At 52.5% G+C, this 19,896-nt stretch overlaps 1 protein-coding gene across 2 annotated transcripts in view; it reads left to right on the top strand.

The window, feature by feature from the left end:
* col24a1 (collagen type XXIV alpha 1) overlaps positions 1-18,895 on the top strand; it is a 74,361-nt gene extending 55,466 nt beyond the window's left edge. For both annotated transcript variants that reach the window (XM_086162032.1, XM_086162031.1), the window contains 25 exons: positions 1,243-1,296; positions 1,543-1,650; positions 2,062-2,115; positions 2,216-2,323; positions 2,856-2,909; positions 3,719-3,772; positions 3,908-3,964; positions 4,915-4,968; positions 5,727-5,780; positions 6,508-6,561; positions 7,491-7,544; positions 7,661-7,768; positions 9,889-9,996; positions 10,078-10,185; positions 11,076-11,129; positions 11,215-11,277; positions 11,974-12,027; positions 12,170-12,205; positions 12,724-12,759; positions 13,565-13,591; positions 14,527-14,592; positions 14,684-14,852; positions 15,107-15,216; positions 15,419-15,655; positions 17,661-18,895. In XM_086162032.1, the coding sequence (XP_086018158.1) occupies positions 1,243-1,296; positions 1,543-1,650; positions 2,062-2,115; positions 2,216-2,323; positions 2,856-2,909; positions 3,719-3,772; positions 3,908-3,964; positions 4,915-4,968; positions 5,727-5,780; positions 6,508-6,561; positions 7,491-7,544; positions 7,661-7,768; positions 9,889-9,996; positions 10,078-10,185; positions 11,076-11,129; positions 11,215-11,277; positions 11,974-12,027; positions 12,170-12,205; positions 12,724-12,759; positions 13,565-13,591; positions 14,527-14,592; positions 14,684-14,852; positions 15,107-15,216; positions 15,419-15,655; positions 17,661-17,807 (2,028 nt within the window). In that variant the 3' untranslated portion in view covers positions 17,808-18,895. The remainder of the gene's footprint in view (positions 1-1,242; positions 1,297-1,542; positions 1,651-2,061; positions 2,116-2,215; positions 2,324-2,855; positions 2,910-3,718; positions 3,773-3,907; positions 3,965-4,914; positions 4,969-5,726; positions 5,781-6,507; positions 6,562-7,490; positions 7,545-7,660; positions 7,769-9,888; positions 9,997-10,077; positions 10,186-11,075; positions 11,130-11,214; positions 11,278-11,973; positions 12,028-12,169; positions 12,206-12,723; positions 12,760-13,564; positions 13,592-14,526; positions 14,593-14,683; positions 14,853-15,106; positions 15,217-15,418; positions 15,656-17,660) is intronic.
* The last annotated feature ends 1,001 nt before the right edge of the window (positions 18,896-19,896 follow it).

The following is a 19,896-nucleotide window of genomic DNA, read 5'->3' as shown; positions in this document are numbered from 1 at the left end:
TCTAGATTCAAAGCTGCTTCTTATATGGTCTATTGACCTCCAGGTCGTGGGAGCTGTAATTTCACTAATACTTTGGTTAGAATTATGCGCTGAAAAGTGAATCCCAAAGGTTTGTGGTCTACGTGTATCTCCAAAAGGTACGTACGGTGTTGAGATGCTCTGCAGCAGAAGCCGGCGTGCAAGATGAACAAGCTTGTCGGGACAGTCGGGGGCAAGATCCTTAAAGAGGACCTTCAGCCGGAGTTTATGGGACGGGTCGCCTTCAGAAACTGGTCCGGCTGATCTATGACGTGGTTGCATTGACAGTAAGGACCACCTCTTCCTTCTGGGTGAAGGCCCAGATTGTATTTTGAGTAGATAGGGTCTTAATGCTTCTTGGTGGAGAAGTTGGAGGTGGGAGCAGCCACGTTGTCTGCTCTGGAGACACCGTGGAGAAGGCAGGAAGCAGGGATGGAGATGTGAAGGTTCCACATTGGGAGCGAGGAGGATGGACACGATCAGGAAGGTGTCCATCAGAAGGACAGCACATGGTAGATGATCTGGAGGTGAAGTCCTGCCGAGATGGTTTGGACATGGACAGAGGAGGGATGAGAAGATCTGGGTAGAAGGATGCAGAGGTTGGAAGGTCTGGAGGAAGACCAGAGAAGGTTGATGGATGGAAAAGCAGGAGTTCGTCGGCTCGAAGAGTAAGACGGAGGGTCAGATGGAGGCAGGTGGTTGGCCGATGGTTTCAGAGCAGCCCAAAGAAAAGGAGAAGAAGCTTCTTCACGGTTTGTAGGATCTCACTCAGGCCCGACTCCAGCACGGAGCGACCTCTGGATGGACCCCTGGTCGGTCTCTTCCACGCTCCAGATGAGCACGCTCCGGTTCGTGGCCGAGGCAGGAGATGTTTGCTCAGAAGCCGGACGCTCTCACGGGATCAATATTATTTTGGAAGCTCGGGGCGGTGATTATCTGGGACGGCCATAATTGTGCCCTTTTCTCAGAAACGGCCCCCAAATTAGATTAGCTTTAGCTTGTCCAGATGCAGTGAGAAGATTGGAGGACCTCTGACCGAGCACAGAGGAATCCGTTGTTTCAGAGGACAAACCCCACTTCCCCCAAACCGGGGCGAAAATAGGAAACTCGTTTTTTCCCAGCGGGGGGCAAAACCGCAGCTCTGAATCTGCCCGAGTACAGAGAGACATTGTCTTCGGAAGGCGGGAGAAGATGAGTTTGTGTTCACCGGCTCTGTGTCTGCAGGGTCCTCCTGGTCCCCCCGGTGAAGACGGCCCTCAAGGAAAAGACGGAGCCAAGGTAAGGGCAGCTGACGTCCTGGTGATCGCAGTTAATTTATCGTCTGAGATGAAACGCCCGAAAGGTCTTGTCTAAATCGCGACACTGGAGTTAGAGATGGATCTCCGGTGTTTGGACCCGGAAATGAAACCGATGTACCGCTAATGTTTGTCGCCCTCAGAGCTTGTTTGACCCGCTGATCCCCTTGGTGAGACGTGTTGGAGCTGAATTTCCGATTAACTGTGGGTTCTGCCGTCCGTCCCTCAGGGTGAGCCTGGAGATCGAGGACCAGCAGGGGAGCCCGGGGAGAAGGGGGTAGAAGGAGACCCGGGGCCTCCGGGACCTCCGGGATCCCCCGGGAAACAGGGCTTCCGTGTACGTTCACCCGCACGTCCGACACCGAGTCATCATTTCATTAGAAAGAAGAGGTTTAGAGCAAAGACGGCATTCAAATGGACCATCGGAGTCCCCAAACACAAGCGTCGAGTAGATATGTCAAGATGTTTGTGGATCTTCTCCGTCATGGAATGAAGGAACCCAGACTCGCTTGTCTGGGTTCTGACAGTTTGAACCCCGTACCCTGAATAATGCCCTCGTGCCCCAGTAGAGGTCACACTTCTCTCAAACAAAGCTGAGGCTCCAGGTTATGCGTGGAGTAGTCGGGAAGTAGTCCTGTGGACCAAACCTGGTATATTGTCCAGGCTGTCATTGCAGGACCGACAGACCGAATGTCCGCTTTAGCAATGTGTTGTGTACAAGAATAATGTGACGAGTGTCTTGTTGCAGGGGCCGGAAGGGAAACTGGGGCCCCCCGGAAACAGGGGGCGTCACGGAAAGAAGGTAAGATACTTTTGAAGCTCCTCCGGCGCAGCAATAAGACTTTCGCGTCTCAGATCAGGAGCAACGGGAACTTTGCGGTGATACCTTTGTCTCCTGGCAGGGAGAGCGAGGTCCCACCGGACTTCCCGGCGAGACGGGGCCTCGCGGGGACATCGGCCAACCAGGCGAGGCGGGGCTGAAGGGCGCCAGGGGAACACGAGGACCTCCAGTTAGTTCCACCTTCTCCTTATTGCTCGCTATCTTTTTCCAGGAGGTATCTCGTAATGTTCCGGCACATCTCGTGTTGGGATTAGCAGAGATCACCGAGTCCGTTCGAACCGACGACAACCGTCCAACAAAACCAGTAGTTGTTCTTCGGGACAATCTGCTCCCTGGGAGGTTGTAGACACCTTGAACGTCAGCTTCTTCCATCGGGAACCTTCAGCTGTTCGCCTGGCGTGAAGCGAAATCATTCGGTTATAAATTCATCGACAAGTGATTGGTTGCACTTCCAAGAAGTGGACTGAGTGATAAAGTGTATTTGTTGTATCCCAATGTTTAAGGTATAGAAAAAGACAGCGGGACGTCCATGGTGATGTTCTGCAGGGCCTCGTTGCGATTGAGATTCACGTCTACCACAAAACAGCGTTGCCAGCGGCAACGGGGCCGCATGTGTGTCTGGTTCAGGCCGAGGCTGTTATTAAGCTGAAACGGGGGCTCGGGCGACGCTTATTTTGGTTTGTTTTCTCCTCTGCTTGCAGGGTCGGCCCGGTGTGATGGGGATGGAGGGACAACCGGGGCTGGCGGGATACGCGGTGAGTCGGCGGCGAGTGAACCGCACAAAACCCGGGTCTAAAAATACGGAGTCGAACAGATAGCCAGCTTTGGGCTCCGGCTCCCGCAGGCATTCCTCAGAGGATTATCGTCCAAAGAGGGATTATTCCCCTGATAATGTAAATCGCTCGAGTTGAGACCACAGGGAAGTCCTTCTGAGCCCCTTCCGCACCTCGGCGGCTCCTAAGCTCCACGCCGTCGAGGTTTCTCCTGTCGCAGCACTCGTGCTACCGCTTCCAATGCCAAGGAAAACATCTCGCACCGCACAAATAACCTCCGCGACACGGGGAAGAGGCCGGTTGCGGGCGATGGGCTCATCTTTCCACGCCGTCGGCGGACGGCGCGCTCTGTAACCTGAGCAGGGCGCCCTAAGTTGACATGGGCGCCCTTTTATGAGCGTGTGTGTGTGTGTTTATGGGCTGCCTCTCGTAGGCGCTCTGCAGCTCCAGAGCTCTGAAGCTGGCAAATTTCGGTGAGCGTTTGAGCGCGTGTTTGGGTGTTTGGCCCTGGGCGAGATTACGGCGGGATTACGGCGGGAATGCGTGGAAATGAACGAACATAAATAGCGGCGTATTGGCTGTGTGTGCGTGTGTTTTCGTTGCCTCCGGGCTCTGTTTCCGTGTACTAAATTTTCAACAAACTCCAATTTCCAATTCCCGTTTACATCCGGGGCTAAGCTAACCTCGCTCCGCCACCTCCCACGACCGAAGCGGCCTCCACCTTCCGCTTGTAAAAAGAAACGTACCGATAAAGAGATTCGTTGCTGGCGTAATAAGCTCTCTCTGCGTAGGGTCATCCTGGCAAGACCGGACCGATCGGACCGGCGGGGCCCAAAGGGGAAAAGGTAACCTGGAGTGATGTTTGAGAAGGACTCCCTGGGTCCGTGCAGATTCATGGATGTGAGTTTTCTTGCGGGGGGATCCACAGCCTGCATACTTACATCGGGGATTTTGTGTGTGTGTGTGTTTCACGTTTCCAGGGTTACCCGGGCGAGGACAATAAGACCCCAGGACTCCCAGGGCCCTTAGGTGAACCAGTAGGTCTTGCTTTCCTTTACACTTTCCTTCCTAATCTCACACGCCCCTCGCTCGGATTTGTCCAAGCCCTTCAAAGACCTTTCTGCCGCCTGCAGGAAGTGAATGTTAATCTCTATTAACCCTCGATATTTACCGCGAGTACACTCGCCTCTTATTGTGCGACAATGTGTGTCGTGTTCGGGTCTTAAAGGAGGGTTAAAAGTTGAATTGAGCCGAAGCGGCGAAAACAGGTGTCACGTGTGGAGGGAGGAGGGAAACCCAGAGGAACACAAGGAGAAAATGAAGTTAGCCAAGGAGTTGGTCAAACATCAGGGTCGGACCTCGGTTGAAGACCTCACACAACGACGACGACGGGCAACCCGCAACGGAAACGGTGCTCGTTGTCAGCTAAGCACTTGGAAATGATCAAGAAATGACCTGAAAATAAATCGAGATATCTGAATGTTATGAGGGACTTGCCAGAAAATTTGCCAAAATAACCTGAATATTGAATAAAATACTGAAAATGTTCCCAAAATATGAATCGGACATTGCCTGAAAACGGCCTAAGATAACGAAATATTCTTAAACGTGACCTGAAAATGAGCAGAAATATCTAATTATGACGAAGAAATTACCTGAAAATGATGCAAAAAACCCAAATATTAAGAAGCTCGCTAAAAATGTCTAGATATTTTTTGGAATTAACCTGAAAATGAGACGAAATATCTGATTATTATCAAAAATGACCTGAGGAGTGGCTAAAACATCTAAATATTATGAAGCAGTGACCTGAGAATTAGCTAAAAAATATATTTTTGTCATTTTAAGTGTGGTATCGTCCTTGCGCTGGGTTCCGAGATCTCGGCGCGTCCATCTATCTGGACCCGCTCGCGAATCGATCGCGGCGGGGTTTTTCCCGACGTGTGCGTCGCCATTTGTTCACGTGTGTTTGTGTGTTTCCACGCAGGGGCCTCCGGGCGAGCGAGGAGAACGCGGAGAGCCGGGGGATGAAGGATATCAGGTAGACTAAACAATCCCCTCCACGTAAAACAAATCAATCACCCTTCTGCGGGCCGACGCTCGGCCTCTTTTGATGCTCCGTTTTAAACAACCGCGGCCTCAGATAAAGGGAAACCATATGTTGCGGGGATTACCCAATCCTGAGGAATTCATCTTGGGAAAATCCTACGCGAGGATTCTTTGGACTCGTATACCTGCGCGTCGAGCGAAGCCGCGTTGATTGCTTAATTCCGACCACTTGTCGGTGACGTGCGCCGGGCCTCGTGCGCTCGCACGCCGTCTTGCCGTAATCCCCGGGTTCGCAACTAACATTTCAAAATCCATAAAATTGCCCATGAAAGCATCCCTTTTTTCCTAGAGTTCAGCTTTCGCCGGAATTTGGCCGGCCCCTCCGGTGTCCTTCCTGGAGGACACATACAAGCGGAGCCGCACATATTTTACAAATTAACTTCTTTCTTTATCTCGCGGCGCGGGGGGAAAAAAAAAATGTTGTTAAAGCGGGGAAGGGCGGGGGATAAAAGTCGACCCATTTCCAGCTTTGGCACGGCCGTCGAGCCAGAAACAGCCGATGCTTCGCCTGCCAGCCGTGTCGTTTTGCCCCGTGAAATACCCGGGAAGTCAAGCGGGGCCGCTCCTTCCCGTCCTTACGAGGCCCATCCAGGCTAAATCTTCCTGCAGCGGGGGGGGGGGGGGGGGGGGGGGGTCTGGCTAATCCCGGTGGAGATTAATCAGTAATCGCGTCTTCCAACTGTGTTGCAGGGACACCCTGGCCCCGCTGGATCTCGCGGGGCTTTAGGACCACCAGGAGCACCGGTATGTCAGAAGAAAAAAAAACGTATTTTCCTTTTGCACGAAAACACCGAGGGGGTCACTGTACATGCGCTGCGTGGAAAATCGCCGTCAGATCGTCCGATTCTCTGAGGAAATGATTGAGAACGGGCTGCTGAGAGCGTGAGCTGACCTGTAGCTCACCACCGAGCAGTGTGGAGAAGAAGATCACGCCACAGGGAGTATTTAAAGACAAGTGTTCACGGCGGAAAGTCCCAGTGAGCATCATTCCTGTAGATATAACTCTATTTAATAGGTCAGCGCTCCTGCCTCACAGCCAGAAGGTCCCCAGTTGGATTCCCACAGGGTTCCTTCCTGTGTGGAGCCTCCATGTTCTCGTGGGGTTCCTCAGGGTTCTCCTGGTTCCTCTCACAATCACATGTCGGGTGTCCACCGGAGGCCCTACGGTGTCCAGATGTGTGAATGGCTGGATGTCTCTACATCAGGCCCTGTGATTGGTCCTGGTTGAACCTGCCTCTGGCCCAATCACAGCCGGGTTGGACTCCCGGCCCGACCCGCCCCAGATGAGCGGTGGAGATAATGAATGAACGGATGTTTCTGCCGGAAGCACTTCATCGATGATTTTATAGGGTTGAACCCAAAATGGGTTCTTAGGTATCTCTCCTGCACTGCATTTGCTTTGTCTTCGGTTTCTATGAAACATTTTCAAAGGTCATGGGACTTATCAAGGTTGTTGTTTGTGTCTCCTCAGGGTTCCCCCGGCCTGCCTGGAGAACCGGGCCCGAAAGGAGAGAGTGGTGCGGCGGTGAGTCCCGGCGTGCGACACAAGCCGCGCATCTTCTCCGAACCTTTCGGTGGAGGTTGTGGACGGGACCGACGTGCGTGTTCATCCTCATCTGGCTCGGGTCGGGCCAGTTCTAGACTCGGTGCGGCGGATTAAGAAGAAAATCCTCCCGTTTGCCGTCAGAGCCGAAGCCCAACCGCAGACTTGGCCGGAGCGCACGTTCCAGGGTTCCTCGTGTCGCCAGACGAGCGCCGTTTCACGTAGACCCGCGCGTCCGAGATGTTCGCCGCGCTCCGGCTCGTTAGTCTTCCAGCTTTCACATCCAGAAGGATCCGCTCTTCCATCTTGTCGCGGACCTTACGTAACGCCGAGACAACACGGAGCCTCTTCGGCCCGGCTCCGCGCGCCGCCGTTAGCGAAGCGCTTGCAGGTTTCCATACATTAGCGGCCCCTCCTCACACGCAGCGGCGGTTATATAACGCGGTGGGAACGCCCGGCTGGGACCGGATTCATGCTGGATGTGAAAGAAATAAAGGAGAAACGTGGAGTTTAACGGTCAAACGAAGCAGCTGCCAGAAAACACTGGAACATTTAGGGATCTGCCGTACGCCTGCTTTAGATTAATGGCTTTACCGAGGCATTCCTGCAGGGATTTCTCCCCGCGAACATACATGCACGACTCCACACGGCCTCGTACCGCGCAGACCCACGCCGTTTGCAGGAGGACCTTGTTTTTCTTCCGCTCGCGTTTCCTCGCGAGGTTACGAACTTTTTACGTTGTGCGGCGTGTTTTTCCAAACGCTCAAATTCAACATGTCACCCTGTCATTAGGGGGAGGAAACAGCAGGGGTTTCAATCAGGCTTTCGAAATTTCCAGCTTTCATCCAGGGGCGTTAAGAGGAAGATACAAAATGGCCGCCTGGGTTTAATTCCCGTGTGTGTTTTCGCAGGGCTCGGCGGGAAAGAAAGGAGCGAGGGGGCTGACGGGCGCTCCAGGGGTGGAGGTGAGTGTTGGAGCGGCTCAACACAAAAAGAAAAAAGAGCAAGGAGGATCTGCCTGGAAGGAGCTGAACGCCGCACCTTCGGTCTGATTTTGGCTTGTGTTTCGACCGTGTTTCAGGGGCCGTTGGGTTCGCCGGGGCCGACGGGGAGCGACGGCTACCCGGGGTTGGACGGCCCCCCGGCACCGGCCGGCCCGCCGGGACCACCTGGGAAACAAGGACGGCAGGTAATCAGCACCGGCATCAGATCCCGTCTGCGCCGCCATCTCACAGCCTGTAATTTAGCTGTTTGACCTGGATAATTTATTGGGGGGGGTCATCCAGAAGGTCAGGAGACCACAAACCTCTTTTTTTTTGATCATGATGAGGAGACAGTTTTGGAATTCCTGTGAGGGTGCGGCTGGGCGGGACGCGCCGGATTCATCAAACTGTCCAAAATGGGTTATGTGTCGCCCGTCGCCGCAGAGGAGCTCACTTCCTGTCTGGCAGCCAGGAGTTCTCGCAGGTTCCTCCGATGGAAGCGCCGAGATCAGTCTGCAGGACGGGGCTCTGTTCCTCTGCGTTCTCCGGGTTCCTCCCACAGTCAAGAGGCTCGCTGGAGACACGCTCTCGCTCATCTGAGGGTGAAAGGCCGATGTTGGAGGTCTCTCCATGTGTCCCTGTGATGGACAGCTGGGTTTGAGTGCAGGATGAGATGAAGATCCTGAAAGAACGTGAAGATCCAGGTCTTTCTGCTAAGCTGACCGATCATGAGCCGCTACAGATGCTTCACGTACGAACGTGTCCGCCGCTCTCGGCCAGAAGGCGCGATGCGCTTTCTCTCCGGGTGCCATTGTACATCACCTTACTGTGCGAAAACCCAGGAAGTGTAATTTTGGAAGCAAATCCAGATGGTTCTATGGTGTCCCGCTCTGGAACTGCTCATGATGCAGGTGTGTGTGTGTGTGTGTGTGTGTGTGTGTGTGTGTGTGTGTGTGTGTGTGTGTGTGTGTGTGTGTGTGTGTGTGTGTGTGTGTGTGTGTGTGTGTGTTTCACCCCCTTTACTACTGGAAGCTGCCTGTGTACATTTCTTCCATAAATAAATGTAGTTGTTGTCTTGGGAGAGGATGAATGGTTAAAAGAGCGGGTTTAGCAGTTGATCATGAATAAATGAATGGGTGAGTAAGTGCAGAATGAAGGGTAGATAATTGATGATATATAAATATTATATTATATATTTTACATTACATTGCATTTGGCAGACGCTTTTATCCAAAGCGACTTACAATAGAGGACATAGGGACTGCAAATACACTTGCAAATACATTTGCAAATACATGATGCACAGGAAATGTACAGAACATATTTATATTGGTGTTGAATATATATGTGTGTGTGTGTGTGTGTGTGTGTGTGTGTGTGTGTGTGTGTGTGTGTGTGTGTGTGTGTGTGACTGAAGGAGCACCTTCATTTCATTGTATTACAGATTGAATGACAAGAAAGCTTTCTATTCAAATGACATCCTGCTAGCCTGGTAGCATGTTAGCATGCGAGCTGTGACGGCCATGTTGGAGGGAGTGCACAGTTGCCTGTGCACGTTCAGCTATTCACTCAATCACTCGTTCATAGTAGCATGAATGTGCTGAACTCACAGCTCTGGGTCCAGACAGCTGGTCCAGGATGAGAACACCTGCTTGTGTGTGTGTGTGTGTGTGTGTGTGTGTGTGTGTGTGTGTGTGATCGGCAAACATTCCAGTTGGAACACTAGTTCAGTCTTAATTAAATCAACAGGCGATCTCATTAGTCTGGGGGGGTTCTTATGCAAGAGTGTTCCAGTGCCTGCAGGTGTGTGTGTGTGTGCTGGTGTGTGTGTGTGTGTGTGTGTGTGTGTGTTCTCGTGAACCTTCTGCAGTGTAACTCTAAGCAGGTTCATGCAGACTTATCTGCTCTCATCATCTTGATGGAGGAACAAAAGCCATATGTGAGGTGTTTGAGGTGTTATTGTAGTATCAGGCGCTCAGCTGGCGGGAGGCCTCTGGTCTGCAGCCGTGGCCACTGTGGCCACCGTGGCCGCCGTGGCCTGCTGCTGCACTTGAGGAGCACGCTGGAGGAGATGGAGCAGAGGCCGGCAGGCTTCAGCGTGCCCCTCTGCTTTTAAGCATCAGAAAACACACCGGCTGCTGCAGATCAACAGCTCGGGTTTCATCTTTCCATGACTATTTCAATATTTACCTTCTCATGAGAAGAACTTTGGGCCCGTCAGTGATTTGTGAAGAAGAAGGTGAATGTGCGATCTTAGAGATGTACAAAGCTATGGAGGCCCGTCACACTGGGAACATTCTGTCAACGGCAACTTCTGTTCTTCCAGGGCCAGAGGGGTTTGTCGGGCCCAGAGGGACCCCCCGGACGGCCAGGTCCAAGAGGAGAGGCCGGGCTTCTCGGAGCGCCTGGAGAACGAGGACCCCCTGGTCAGAAGGTGACTAAGACAGAACCAACGTGTTTGCGCCGCCTTCCGTCAACGGACGTGAAATGAATCGACCAACCTGTCCGTGTCCAGGGGGAGAGGGGCCTGCCGGGGGACAGGGGGGCCTCCGGGACCAAAGGCATGAACGGGGCTCCAGGGGACCAGGGCAGGACCGGAGATCCGGGACCCAAAGGACAGCCGGTACGTACGCCACAAATAAAGCCAGATTCGATGGAAAGGCCGTTCTCGTCTTTGTACCCATCGACAAACCCATCCTCACGGCGTCGTACCAAGCCGCTTTCCTGATCGCAAAGCACACACAACTCGTAAAACCAGCTGCGTTGAAGACGGCGAATATCATACTGGGAAAAGCGGCTGAAGTTATCAGAATAGAGGACATGAGCGAAGACATGTTGGCTCAAGAAGTTGCAGATCTGATTTCAAGCCGTGATGTTGATGCCTGCTTCCTTTTTCTTCAACGGTAAAACACTTACCGATGTCTTGAATTTGAAAACGTTTTATTTTTCCGATGAAGAGGGGTTCGGTGAATGCGCGTATGAAACCTGTGGGGTTCGGTACCGCCAACAAGATTGAGAACCACTGTCCTAGATGTGGACCGGAGGACAGCTTAGAGGGTGTTTTCCTCCGGCGTGGATCCGTCCCCTGGCCCCTCTCAGAGTAGCCCCTGAGTTGGCCGGTCTGCGGCAGGATCCAAAGAATGTGCCTGCCTGACACTTTTCCACCGAGGAGGCAGTGAGAAGGACCGGGCTGGAAACTCTCCGCCTGCTCGGGCCAAGTTATGTAAGGTCCTCGCACTCCGGAGACCTGAAAAAAAGAAGGTGCTCCACTTTACTTATGTAACGCCTCAATCCCTGCTTATCTTCACCGATGTCCATGAAACGGAGTGCAGATCCTCTTACACAGTGAAGTGAATGAAGATGGATGACACACACACACAATCAGACTCACACACACACACACACACACACACACCTTGGGGAGGACGTCCGGAATGGCGTACGAGTGTGAAGGTCTGCTCCTTTCCACCCTGCGAGGTAAAGGTTCTCACCTGCCGTTCGCTCTGCCTGCAGGGTGAGTCCGGGGACCCTGGAATGGTCGGTCTGCACGGCTTTCCAGGACCTAAGGTGAGACGTTTGGACACCGGACGGACGGACGATGTTCGGTTCCCGTCTCCCCGCCGCTCACAAGACGCCCTTTCTCTCCAAACAGGGGCCGAACGGAGATTTGGGCTACAAAGGGTTCCTCGGCCCAAAAGGCCCGACTGGCACTCTGGTGAGTTTCACGACGAGTCTTCCGCCTCCGGAGCGGAGATTAGCCCCTCCTCCCTGATGTGAGAAGGTTTTCCACCGGAGGTCTTCCTGTGTGGAGCCTCCCATGTTCTCCTCGTGTCTGCTCGGGGTTCCTCCCACAGTCCAAACACGTGCAGGAGGTCCACTGGAGACCCTACGTTGTCCAGATATTTGAACATGTATTGTCTACATGTGGCCCTGTGATTGGTCCAAGGGAACCCGCCTCCCACCCAATCACAGCTGGGATTGGGCCGGAGCCCTACTTACTGCAGGGTCAGCAGTTTCATGAATGAAAGCACCTGATATGAGTCGAGATGGCTTCTCCCCAATGTCTTATGTCCGTTAGTATCTGCCCTTATGGGAAGTGTCAAGCTCAGCTCTCATCTGACTCTCCGATCTTCTGATCACCATGGCAACAGAGGTATCAAATCTATTCCTGGTCCTGGATGCTGCTGCAGTTTAAAGACACTTCCTGGAGGGGGCGCTCCTTTCATATCACCGTTTCCAGAGATCTGGAGATCCACATGGGGCCTCTCGTTGAAAATGTCACGATGGGGCACGTTTGGCTTTTTTCTCAAAGCCATCTCACCTTCTCTTGAGCCACCACGGAGTGAATGAGCAGCCATATTTGTAGTCAAATCGTTGAACACAACTCCAATTCAACTCTGTTTGTTTTCAGGGGTTTTCTGGACCCGTTGGACCCGAGGGGAAGATGGGCCCGATGGGAAAACCTGTACGTAAAAAAAAAACAAAACCATTTAACGACGAGGCAATTATCAGAATCACAAAAATAAGAATTTGCTACATCCTTCTGGACGGAGATGCCATTATGTGAGGCTGAGATGGACACAATGTTTGTTTCTCCTGTCCTTCAGGGGCCGAGGGGTCCCAAAGGAAGCGGCGGAGAAATGGTGAGACCCGATCCCGACGATTACGTCACCGTCATGCTCGCGAAAAAACATCAGAAATCGCGTCGGCTAGGCCCAGAAGCCCGGTGCCGGTGGAGAAAGTAGCATTTGAAAGCGACGGCTTTGCACAACTGACTGTCAAGTGACACAATTTGCTCTTTGGCGTCCCGTGGAGCTCGCTTTTGGGCCGCGCAGCACTCCCTTAGCCTCTTGTGTCAACACCCTGGAGGAAATGCCTTGTCAAAATGTTAGCGTGGGGAGCCGCAGCGCCGTCTGCACTTTCGGTCTGCAATGTAAACTGAAATGAGATTCCCGGTGCTGCCAAATCCCTCGTTGCTTCCCACACGCAGGTTTGCAAGTGGACGCTCTGCAAGCACAAGACATACAACAGTGTGTGCGCGCATGTGTGTGTGTGTGTGTCGGGGGGTTAGCTTTTAGCACCTTTAGCTCAGCAGTGAAAACGATGAAATGATCTCCAATCTGTTCAACCTCCACTCTGATTGTCTGTGTCTGATTTTCAGGGACCTCAGGGGCCGCAGGGGAGTCCAGGACCCAGAGTGAGTGCTCGGCCAATGGTCTACCTCCATCTAACCCTTAGCCAATCCCCTGCCTCAATCTAACCCTCAGCCAATCGCCTGTCTTTAGCTAAGCCACAGCCAATCGCCTGTCTCCATCTAACCCTCAGCCAATCACCTGTCTCCATCTAACCCTCAGCCAATCACCTGTCTCTATGTAACCCTCAACCAATTGCCCGCCTCTATCTAACCCTAAGCCAATCGTCTGCCTCCATCTAACCCTCAGTCACTCGCCTGTCACCATCTAACCCTCAGCCAATCACCTGCCTCCATCTAACTTCCTGTCCTCTTCCCCCTCCATCCATGAAGCTCCCCTGTGGTCTTTTTCTCGACTTCCTGCCCGGCAGCTCCAACCTCAGCATCCTCCTGCCCAGATCTTCTCCATCCCTCCCGTCTCCGTGTCCAAACCATCTCAGTCCAGAACATCTTGCATGTGTCGTCCCTCTGATGCACTAATCCTCTCCATCCTTCTCACTCCTAAAGATGAACGTCCACACCTTCACGCTCGCCTCTCGTCCTCTCCTCGGTGTTTCCAAAGCAGACCTCACGGCTGCTCTCACCTCCTTCTTCTCCACCTTGCCTTGAACGTTATAACACAAACCTCCGCCGGTCTTCGTGAAGCAGCCGCAGTCGCCATCATCGTGCCCGCTTGTCGCTACGGCACCCGCCTTCTTCGCGGGCTAACACTCATACCGACACAAAATCGGGACTTTGTAGATCGACCTTCTCGCCGGTGACCTCTTCTTTCGATGCCCCTCATTGGTTCTTCTCTGTCGTCCCGCCGCAGGGCCCCCCCGGAGCTCCGGGACCATCGGTGAGTCCTCCACGCCGCACGGTTTCTTCGGAAGGGCCTTCAGCTGGACCTGCAGGGCTTTCAGTAGCCGTGATGAGCGAGGAACCGTGGACTCGTCACGTGTCCTCTGGTTTCCATGCATCATCTCAGAACTGATGTTTATGTGTGGTGGAATGTTCTGTTCCTCTTCCCCCTCCTTTTCCTCCTCCTCATCCTCTTATTCTTCTTCCTCCTCCTCCTTCTTTTCCTCCTCCTCATCCTACGTCTCTTCTTCTACCTCTCTTCCTCCTCCTCCTTTCTTCTTCCTCCTCTTCCTCCTTCTTTTCCTTCCCCTCCTCTTCCTCCTTCTCTTCTTCCTGTCTTCCTCCTCATCTTCTCCTTCTTCCTCCTCCTCCTCCTCCTCATCCTCCTTCTTCTTGTCCTCCCTCTCTTCTTCTTCCTTTCTTCCTCCTCTGCTTATTCTTCCTCTTCCCCCTCCCCCTCCTCTTCCTCCACCACTTCCTCCTTCTTCTTCTCCTTCTCTTCTTCCTCCTTTCCTCCTCCTCTTCCTCTTCCTCCTCCTCTTCCTCCTTCTCCTTCTACTTCTTCTTCTTCTCCTTCTCCTTGTCCTCTCTTCCTCCTCCTCCTCCTTATCTTCTTCTTCTTCCTCCTCTTCCTCCTTCTCCCCCCTTCCTCATCCTCCTTCTCCTTCTTGTCTCTTCTTCTTCCCTCTTCCTCCTCCCCTTCTTCTTCTCCTCCTTCTTCTTCTTCCTCTCTTCCTCCCCTCCTCCTCCTCCTCCTCGTCCACCGGAGTCAGGAATGTGAGTGTTTATTGATGCAGGGCAAATTTCCACTGCCGTTCCAAAATTTATCTCAGGTTTATTTTTGCAAAACCGGCGAAGGAGCCAGGCGGGTTCACGTCTTCCTCCAGGTGGACGGTGGAGACCTTTCAGGGAATGTTGCTTTGCGCTCCACAGAGGCTGATATACGACGAGTCTGCAGACTACGGTCCCTCTGGCGTTGACGCCGTCCTCAGGACCGAGGTGGGAAACCGTTGGGAATGGATGAATCACGCAAAGTCTATATCGCACGATATCTTCAGATAATGCAATTCAGATTGCCTTCATCCCGCAGACGTTCCAGAACACGGAGACGGGCTCCCCGGAGCAGAACTCGGAGATCCTGAAGACGCTACGGTACCTGAGCAGCGTGATCGAGGGCATCAAGAAGCCTCTGGGCACCAGGGAGAACCCGGCGCGGGTTTGCAGAGATCTGCTGGCCTGCAACCTCTCGCTAGAGGACGGTGAGCGAAACGCGGCGTCACATCAGATCCTTCCACAAATTCAGTTGTCAAAGCAGCATTGCAAGCCAGAAACATTTGCTAAGCATGGAAAGAACGAGGAAATGAGTAAAGGCTGTGCGCAATATCGACGAAGAATGCAAAACTATTTCAGAGACAGAAAAGTCTGGGATGGTTCCAGAAGTAGAGATGGTGAGAAAGTGAGGTGTCCCGTGCAATAGGAATATCAATAGGAAGGTCTTTTCTCGCGCTTTCAGGCTGGTTCTGGATCGACCCGAACCTCGGCTGCACGTCGGACGCCTTGGAGGTGTTTTGCAACTTCACCGCCGGGGGTCAGACGTGCGTTCACCCACCGGACTCCGAGAAGGTAACCAACGGATAACAACGGCGGCTCGTCACGGAAACATTTGAGAATCCGACCGGCGGTATATTAGCGTGTGCTCACTAGAACCCCGGCGACAACCGGGGTCCTCCTTTTTGTCGTTTGTTTTCCCTCGGGGGGACTTTAACCTTCCGCACGGTTCCGATGACAGACTGACGAGCCGGCGGTCTGCTCTCCGTCCCCGCAGATGGTGTTCGGCGCCGGGGAAGTCCAAATGAAGTTCCTCCATTTGCTGAGCGCCGAGGCCAGCCACAGTGTCACGCTCCATTGCCTGACTGATCCTCCCGACGGCGCGACGGACGGCCTCGGCCCCGCTGGCCCCGGACCAGGGGACGGCGCCAGACTTCGCTTTCAGGGCTGGAACAAACAGATGTTTGAGAGAGACACACTACTTGAACCACATGTGCTACAAGATGAGTGCAAGGTAAAGAGCAGGTTCTCATAAACAACGTTTGTTTTTGTCAGATTCTACAGCTTTTGCACCATCACATTACATTACATTACATTACATTTGGCAGATGCTTTTATCCAAAGCAACTTACAATAGAGGACATAATCACTGCAAATAACACTTGCAAATACAAGATGCACAGGAAATACAGAACAGTAAGCTAGGGTTAATTTTGTTTTTTTTGTTTTTTTTAAGACAAAAACGTACACATACGCACACACACACACACACACTGCATAGCCTAACTTGGTGCCTAACCTGATCTGGGGCAGCTCAAGCATCAGCGCAGTAAATAGTCGTGAAGAGAAAGTTTTTACCTGTTTCTTGAAGGTTGAGAGAGATGATGCTAGTCTTGTTGCTTCCGGAAGTTTGTTCCACCACTGAGGTAGCAGAACTGAGAACAGTTTTGCCTGAGATCGCTTAGAGCGAGCAAAAGGTACCGCTAGTAGGTTTGTAACCACACCACACATGAGATCCTTGGAGCTCCATGCATGGAGGCAGAAGCTGCGGAGCAGATCCGAGGAACATCGGGAAAATGTTCCTCAGGTCAACTCCGCTCGGGATGAAAACTCACGACTGCTGTTGTTTTCCGCGCCAAAGAGCGGTCCGAGGTTAGCTCGAGGTTAGCTCCGCCCCCTCGCAGCCAAAAGCCCTCGCTTGGATTCCCACCGGAGGTGTTCCTAGGTGGAGTCTCCGTGTTTTCCTCAGGGTTCCTCCTGCCGTCCAAACTCATGCAGGAGGTTCACTGGCGACCCTGCATCGCCCAGACGCGTGGCTGAGAGGGTGAATGGCTGCGGGTCTCTCGGCGAAGCCCTGTGATCGGTCCAATCCCGAAGCCGCCTCTCGCCCAATCGCGGCTCGGATCGGCTCCAGCCCTCCGCAACCCCGCCAGCGTGTAAATAATGAATGAATGAATGACTACGTTTTAAATCTCCCTGCCGTTGAAGGTTGAGGTGCCGATGGCGGACGAGGCCGTGCTCAGCGACACGCTGGCCGCCTCTGCGCTTCCTGCAGAGGAAAGACTGACACTTTGAATGTTTGTATTGGTCCCTGCATTTTCCTCCCTTAATTACCTTTCTCGGGGCCCTGATGACGCAGCACACACATTACTCTGATGAAATATTTTCCAAATAAGGCTTCAGTGACACCGTCTGTTCCAGCTCTTCTCCGAGGGGAGAAGTTCACCGGAGCCGAGGAGACGGAGCGGTTTTTGGATTAACGCAAGAATGATGTATGAGGAGGTCTTCTTGTTGCATGTGTGATAGAAGGGTATCAGCCAAGGTGGAGGAGACGGAGGCGAAGAGCAGCCACGGCGTCCGGCGTGGAGACGCTGAGGAGAAGACGGGGGGGCAGAGGTGAAGACGTGGACGTTCCTCTTCGGCAGGGGGGAGGATGGAGAGGATCAGAGGGACGGCGCTCGGTAGATGTTCTGGAGATAGAGTGAGACGGGGTGGACGTGGACAGAGGAGGGACGGAGGAGATCTGGGTGGAAGGATGCTGAGGTTGGAAGGTCTGAGAGGAGGTCTGTGGATGGAGGGGAAGAGGACAGGGAGTTATTCGGTGTGAGAGGAGAAGGTCGGATGGCGGCGGGCGATTGGCTGAGGGAGGAGCTCACAGGAGAAGAAGATATTTACATCAAATCAGTAGTCTCGGTGATATCGTACGTGTATATTTTTTGCATTTACTGACTGTTTGGATCTTTGGTGCGGAGCGGGTGTTCCTCCGACCGGAAGGTTGCCAGTTTGCCCGAGATGTGCGAGGTATCCTCGGTCTGAACCTCCTGACGTCCCGCGATGGCAGCTCGTCCTCCTCGCCGCGTGTCCGCCGTCCAGCGCGACCGTTGACAGAAACATGGCCCGAAATGAATCTTCATGATTGCTTTTTGACATTTACATCTGGTTTTCTTCAAACATCTCCCTGCCGGTTCCAGGTTTGAGCCGCAGAAGAGTCATTTCCTCCTTCCCCTGTCTCCTTTCAGATCCAAGATGGCAGCTGGCACCGGTCTCATTTCTTCTTCCATACTCAGGATAGCCGTCAGTTGCCCATTGTAGACGTGCAGGGCCTCCCCTCTTGGCACCCCCGCCGTCGGCTCCACGTGGAGGTGGGTCCGGTGTGCTTCCTCTGACGCCCGCGTCGCCGTCCTTTCTCGAGAGCTCCGTAAACTACGAGGCGGCCGTCACCTTCACAGAACGTCCTGGAAGAAGATGATTCCTGTGGAACATGGAGGCCAAGGCAGAGAGAATAGTGTGTATCCATATTTATCGAATAAACGCGTCACGTATTTCTTGTTTTTGTAGTTATCAGTCAAAGGGCGCTCAGGTTGGCTGTGCATGGACCCACGCTTCCCGGGCCTCACACACACACACACACACACACACACACACACACACAGCCCAGAGCCCTCCGGCTTGAAGGAGCGCCCCCCCCTTCTCTCTCCAGTAGGAGCACTGTCGAACTTCTATGAGTGCAATAGCATGTGGATGTGGTGCGACTCTCCTCCCGTTGTGTCTCGGCCGGGTCGGCCTGGACAGACTGTGCTCTACCTCTACCTGCTCGTGGCTTCCCAGAATAGTTACTGTCAACCTAGTTGTTTTTTGGTTGTTTTTTTTTTTTTTTTTTTTTTGCCTTGTGTTTGTATGTATGTATGTATGTACCGGTTACATCCAGATTTGTTGTGTTGTTTTTAAGTACTTGTGTGATTTGGTCATTTCTAATTTATGAACCATTTTTTTTTTTTTTTTTGATACACTACATATTTTTTGTAGCTTTTGCTTCTATGTGGTAGGCTCCCTCCCCCGCCGACCCCCCCCCGGGAAACCCTATCATTGGTGCTGCAAGAGTCATCAGTACGTTTTTACATTTTCCTGTGTATATATTGGCAGCATAGTGTATGTTAATTTATATCCTATTTGTTTTTCACATTACTGTATAACAGTAAGTTATACTTTCAGAGGACTATACGTTCTGCAGCAACTCAGTCTAAAGAAGTATTTATGTTTTGCAACCGTTCACACAGCTGTATGTTTATCCTCCGTCAGCGTATCCGTCGACTGGCAGCTACAGTGGGCCAGAGTCACAGTCCTTCAGAACAGTCATATTCCTTAAGTTATATTATAACAAAGTATGATTATATAAATTCTCTGGATGGAAAAAAAAAAGTTGGATGCAACTGCAAATATGTAAATAATAAATATGTTGCCGACACAAAATAAATGGAACATTTTATCCAAAGGTGGTTGTTTGTGGCGGCCGTGGCCTCGCGGTGGCGCAGCGCGCCGCAGAAAAGGTCCCTGCTTGGAGTCCCGGTGTCCGTGTTCGGTTGCATGACTCCGTGTGCGTCCCTGTGACGGAACCGGACTCCAACCCCGCCGTGACCCCGTGCGGGCGCGGAGGCATGAATGAATGAATCGCCTATGGAACGGCGGCGGAAAAGGTCGATGTTTTTGTTTTACGTCGGCGGCGGTTTTTCGAGGCGACGGCCCGAAGGCTGTAACTTGTGATTGGCAGAGGATATCCAGGCGCTGCCAACCATGATCCAAGGTGGAAAAAGTCTCCTCTGTCACTCCTGAGGTGGAAGGAGGAAGATGGAAGGAGTGTCTCTGGCACGGACGTTTGTTTTGGAAGACAAGTTGACCTTTCGTATTCAGGATTGCTCTTGCGGTGAGTGACAGGAGGAAAACAACTCATTTTCCACATTTGACCGAAATGAGCTTACAAACACACGGGCAACAAATGGATCTCGTAACATACGTTTTAATGCAATGTAATAGTTAGGAGAGTAATGCTACTAATAATCAAAGCAGTAATAATGATAATAATCTCTCAAAGATCCCCCGAATTGCTCCTCAAGTTTATTTTGATTCTGAGCAAATGACTATGGAAATAAATAGTGAAAGATAAACACATCTGAGCGTGCCATGCCGGTTAAACACGAAAACATCACTCTGCTTTGAGACCGGTTTGTGTTCTGATGGCGTTCAGATCCAAAGTGTGAGCGGTGGCTGCAGGGTGAAGGTCGCGGTCAGGCCGCCGTCCAAGCGGGAGAAAGAGCTCCTCAGATATCCCCTTCCGCAGGAAAGTACGGCCGCGGCCCGGGCCTGGTTTATTTTTCCACCTCTGTGACGCTGGTGAGACTATACTCCCACGACTGCCAAACATTTGCATTATGGGGTGACTAATCCCCCGCAGCCCGATCACATTGCAGGCGTGTTTGC

The sequence above is a fragment of the Fistularia commersonii genome, chromosome 16 (assembly GCF_037954325.1).
Source record: "Fistularia commersonii isolate RoL2024-O1a breed Wild chromosome 16, RoL_Fcom_v1.0, whole genome shotgun sequence".
NCBI lineage: Eukaryota > Metazoa > Chordata > Actinopteri > Syngnathiformes > Fistulariidae > Fistularia > Fistularia commersonii.
The sequence above is the reverse complement of the archived record's forward strand: the minus strand, read 5'-3'. Positions and strand labels throughout refer to the sequence as shown.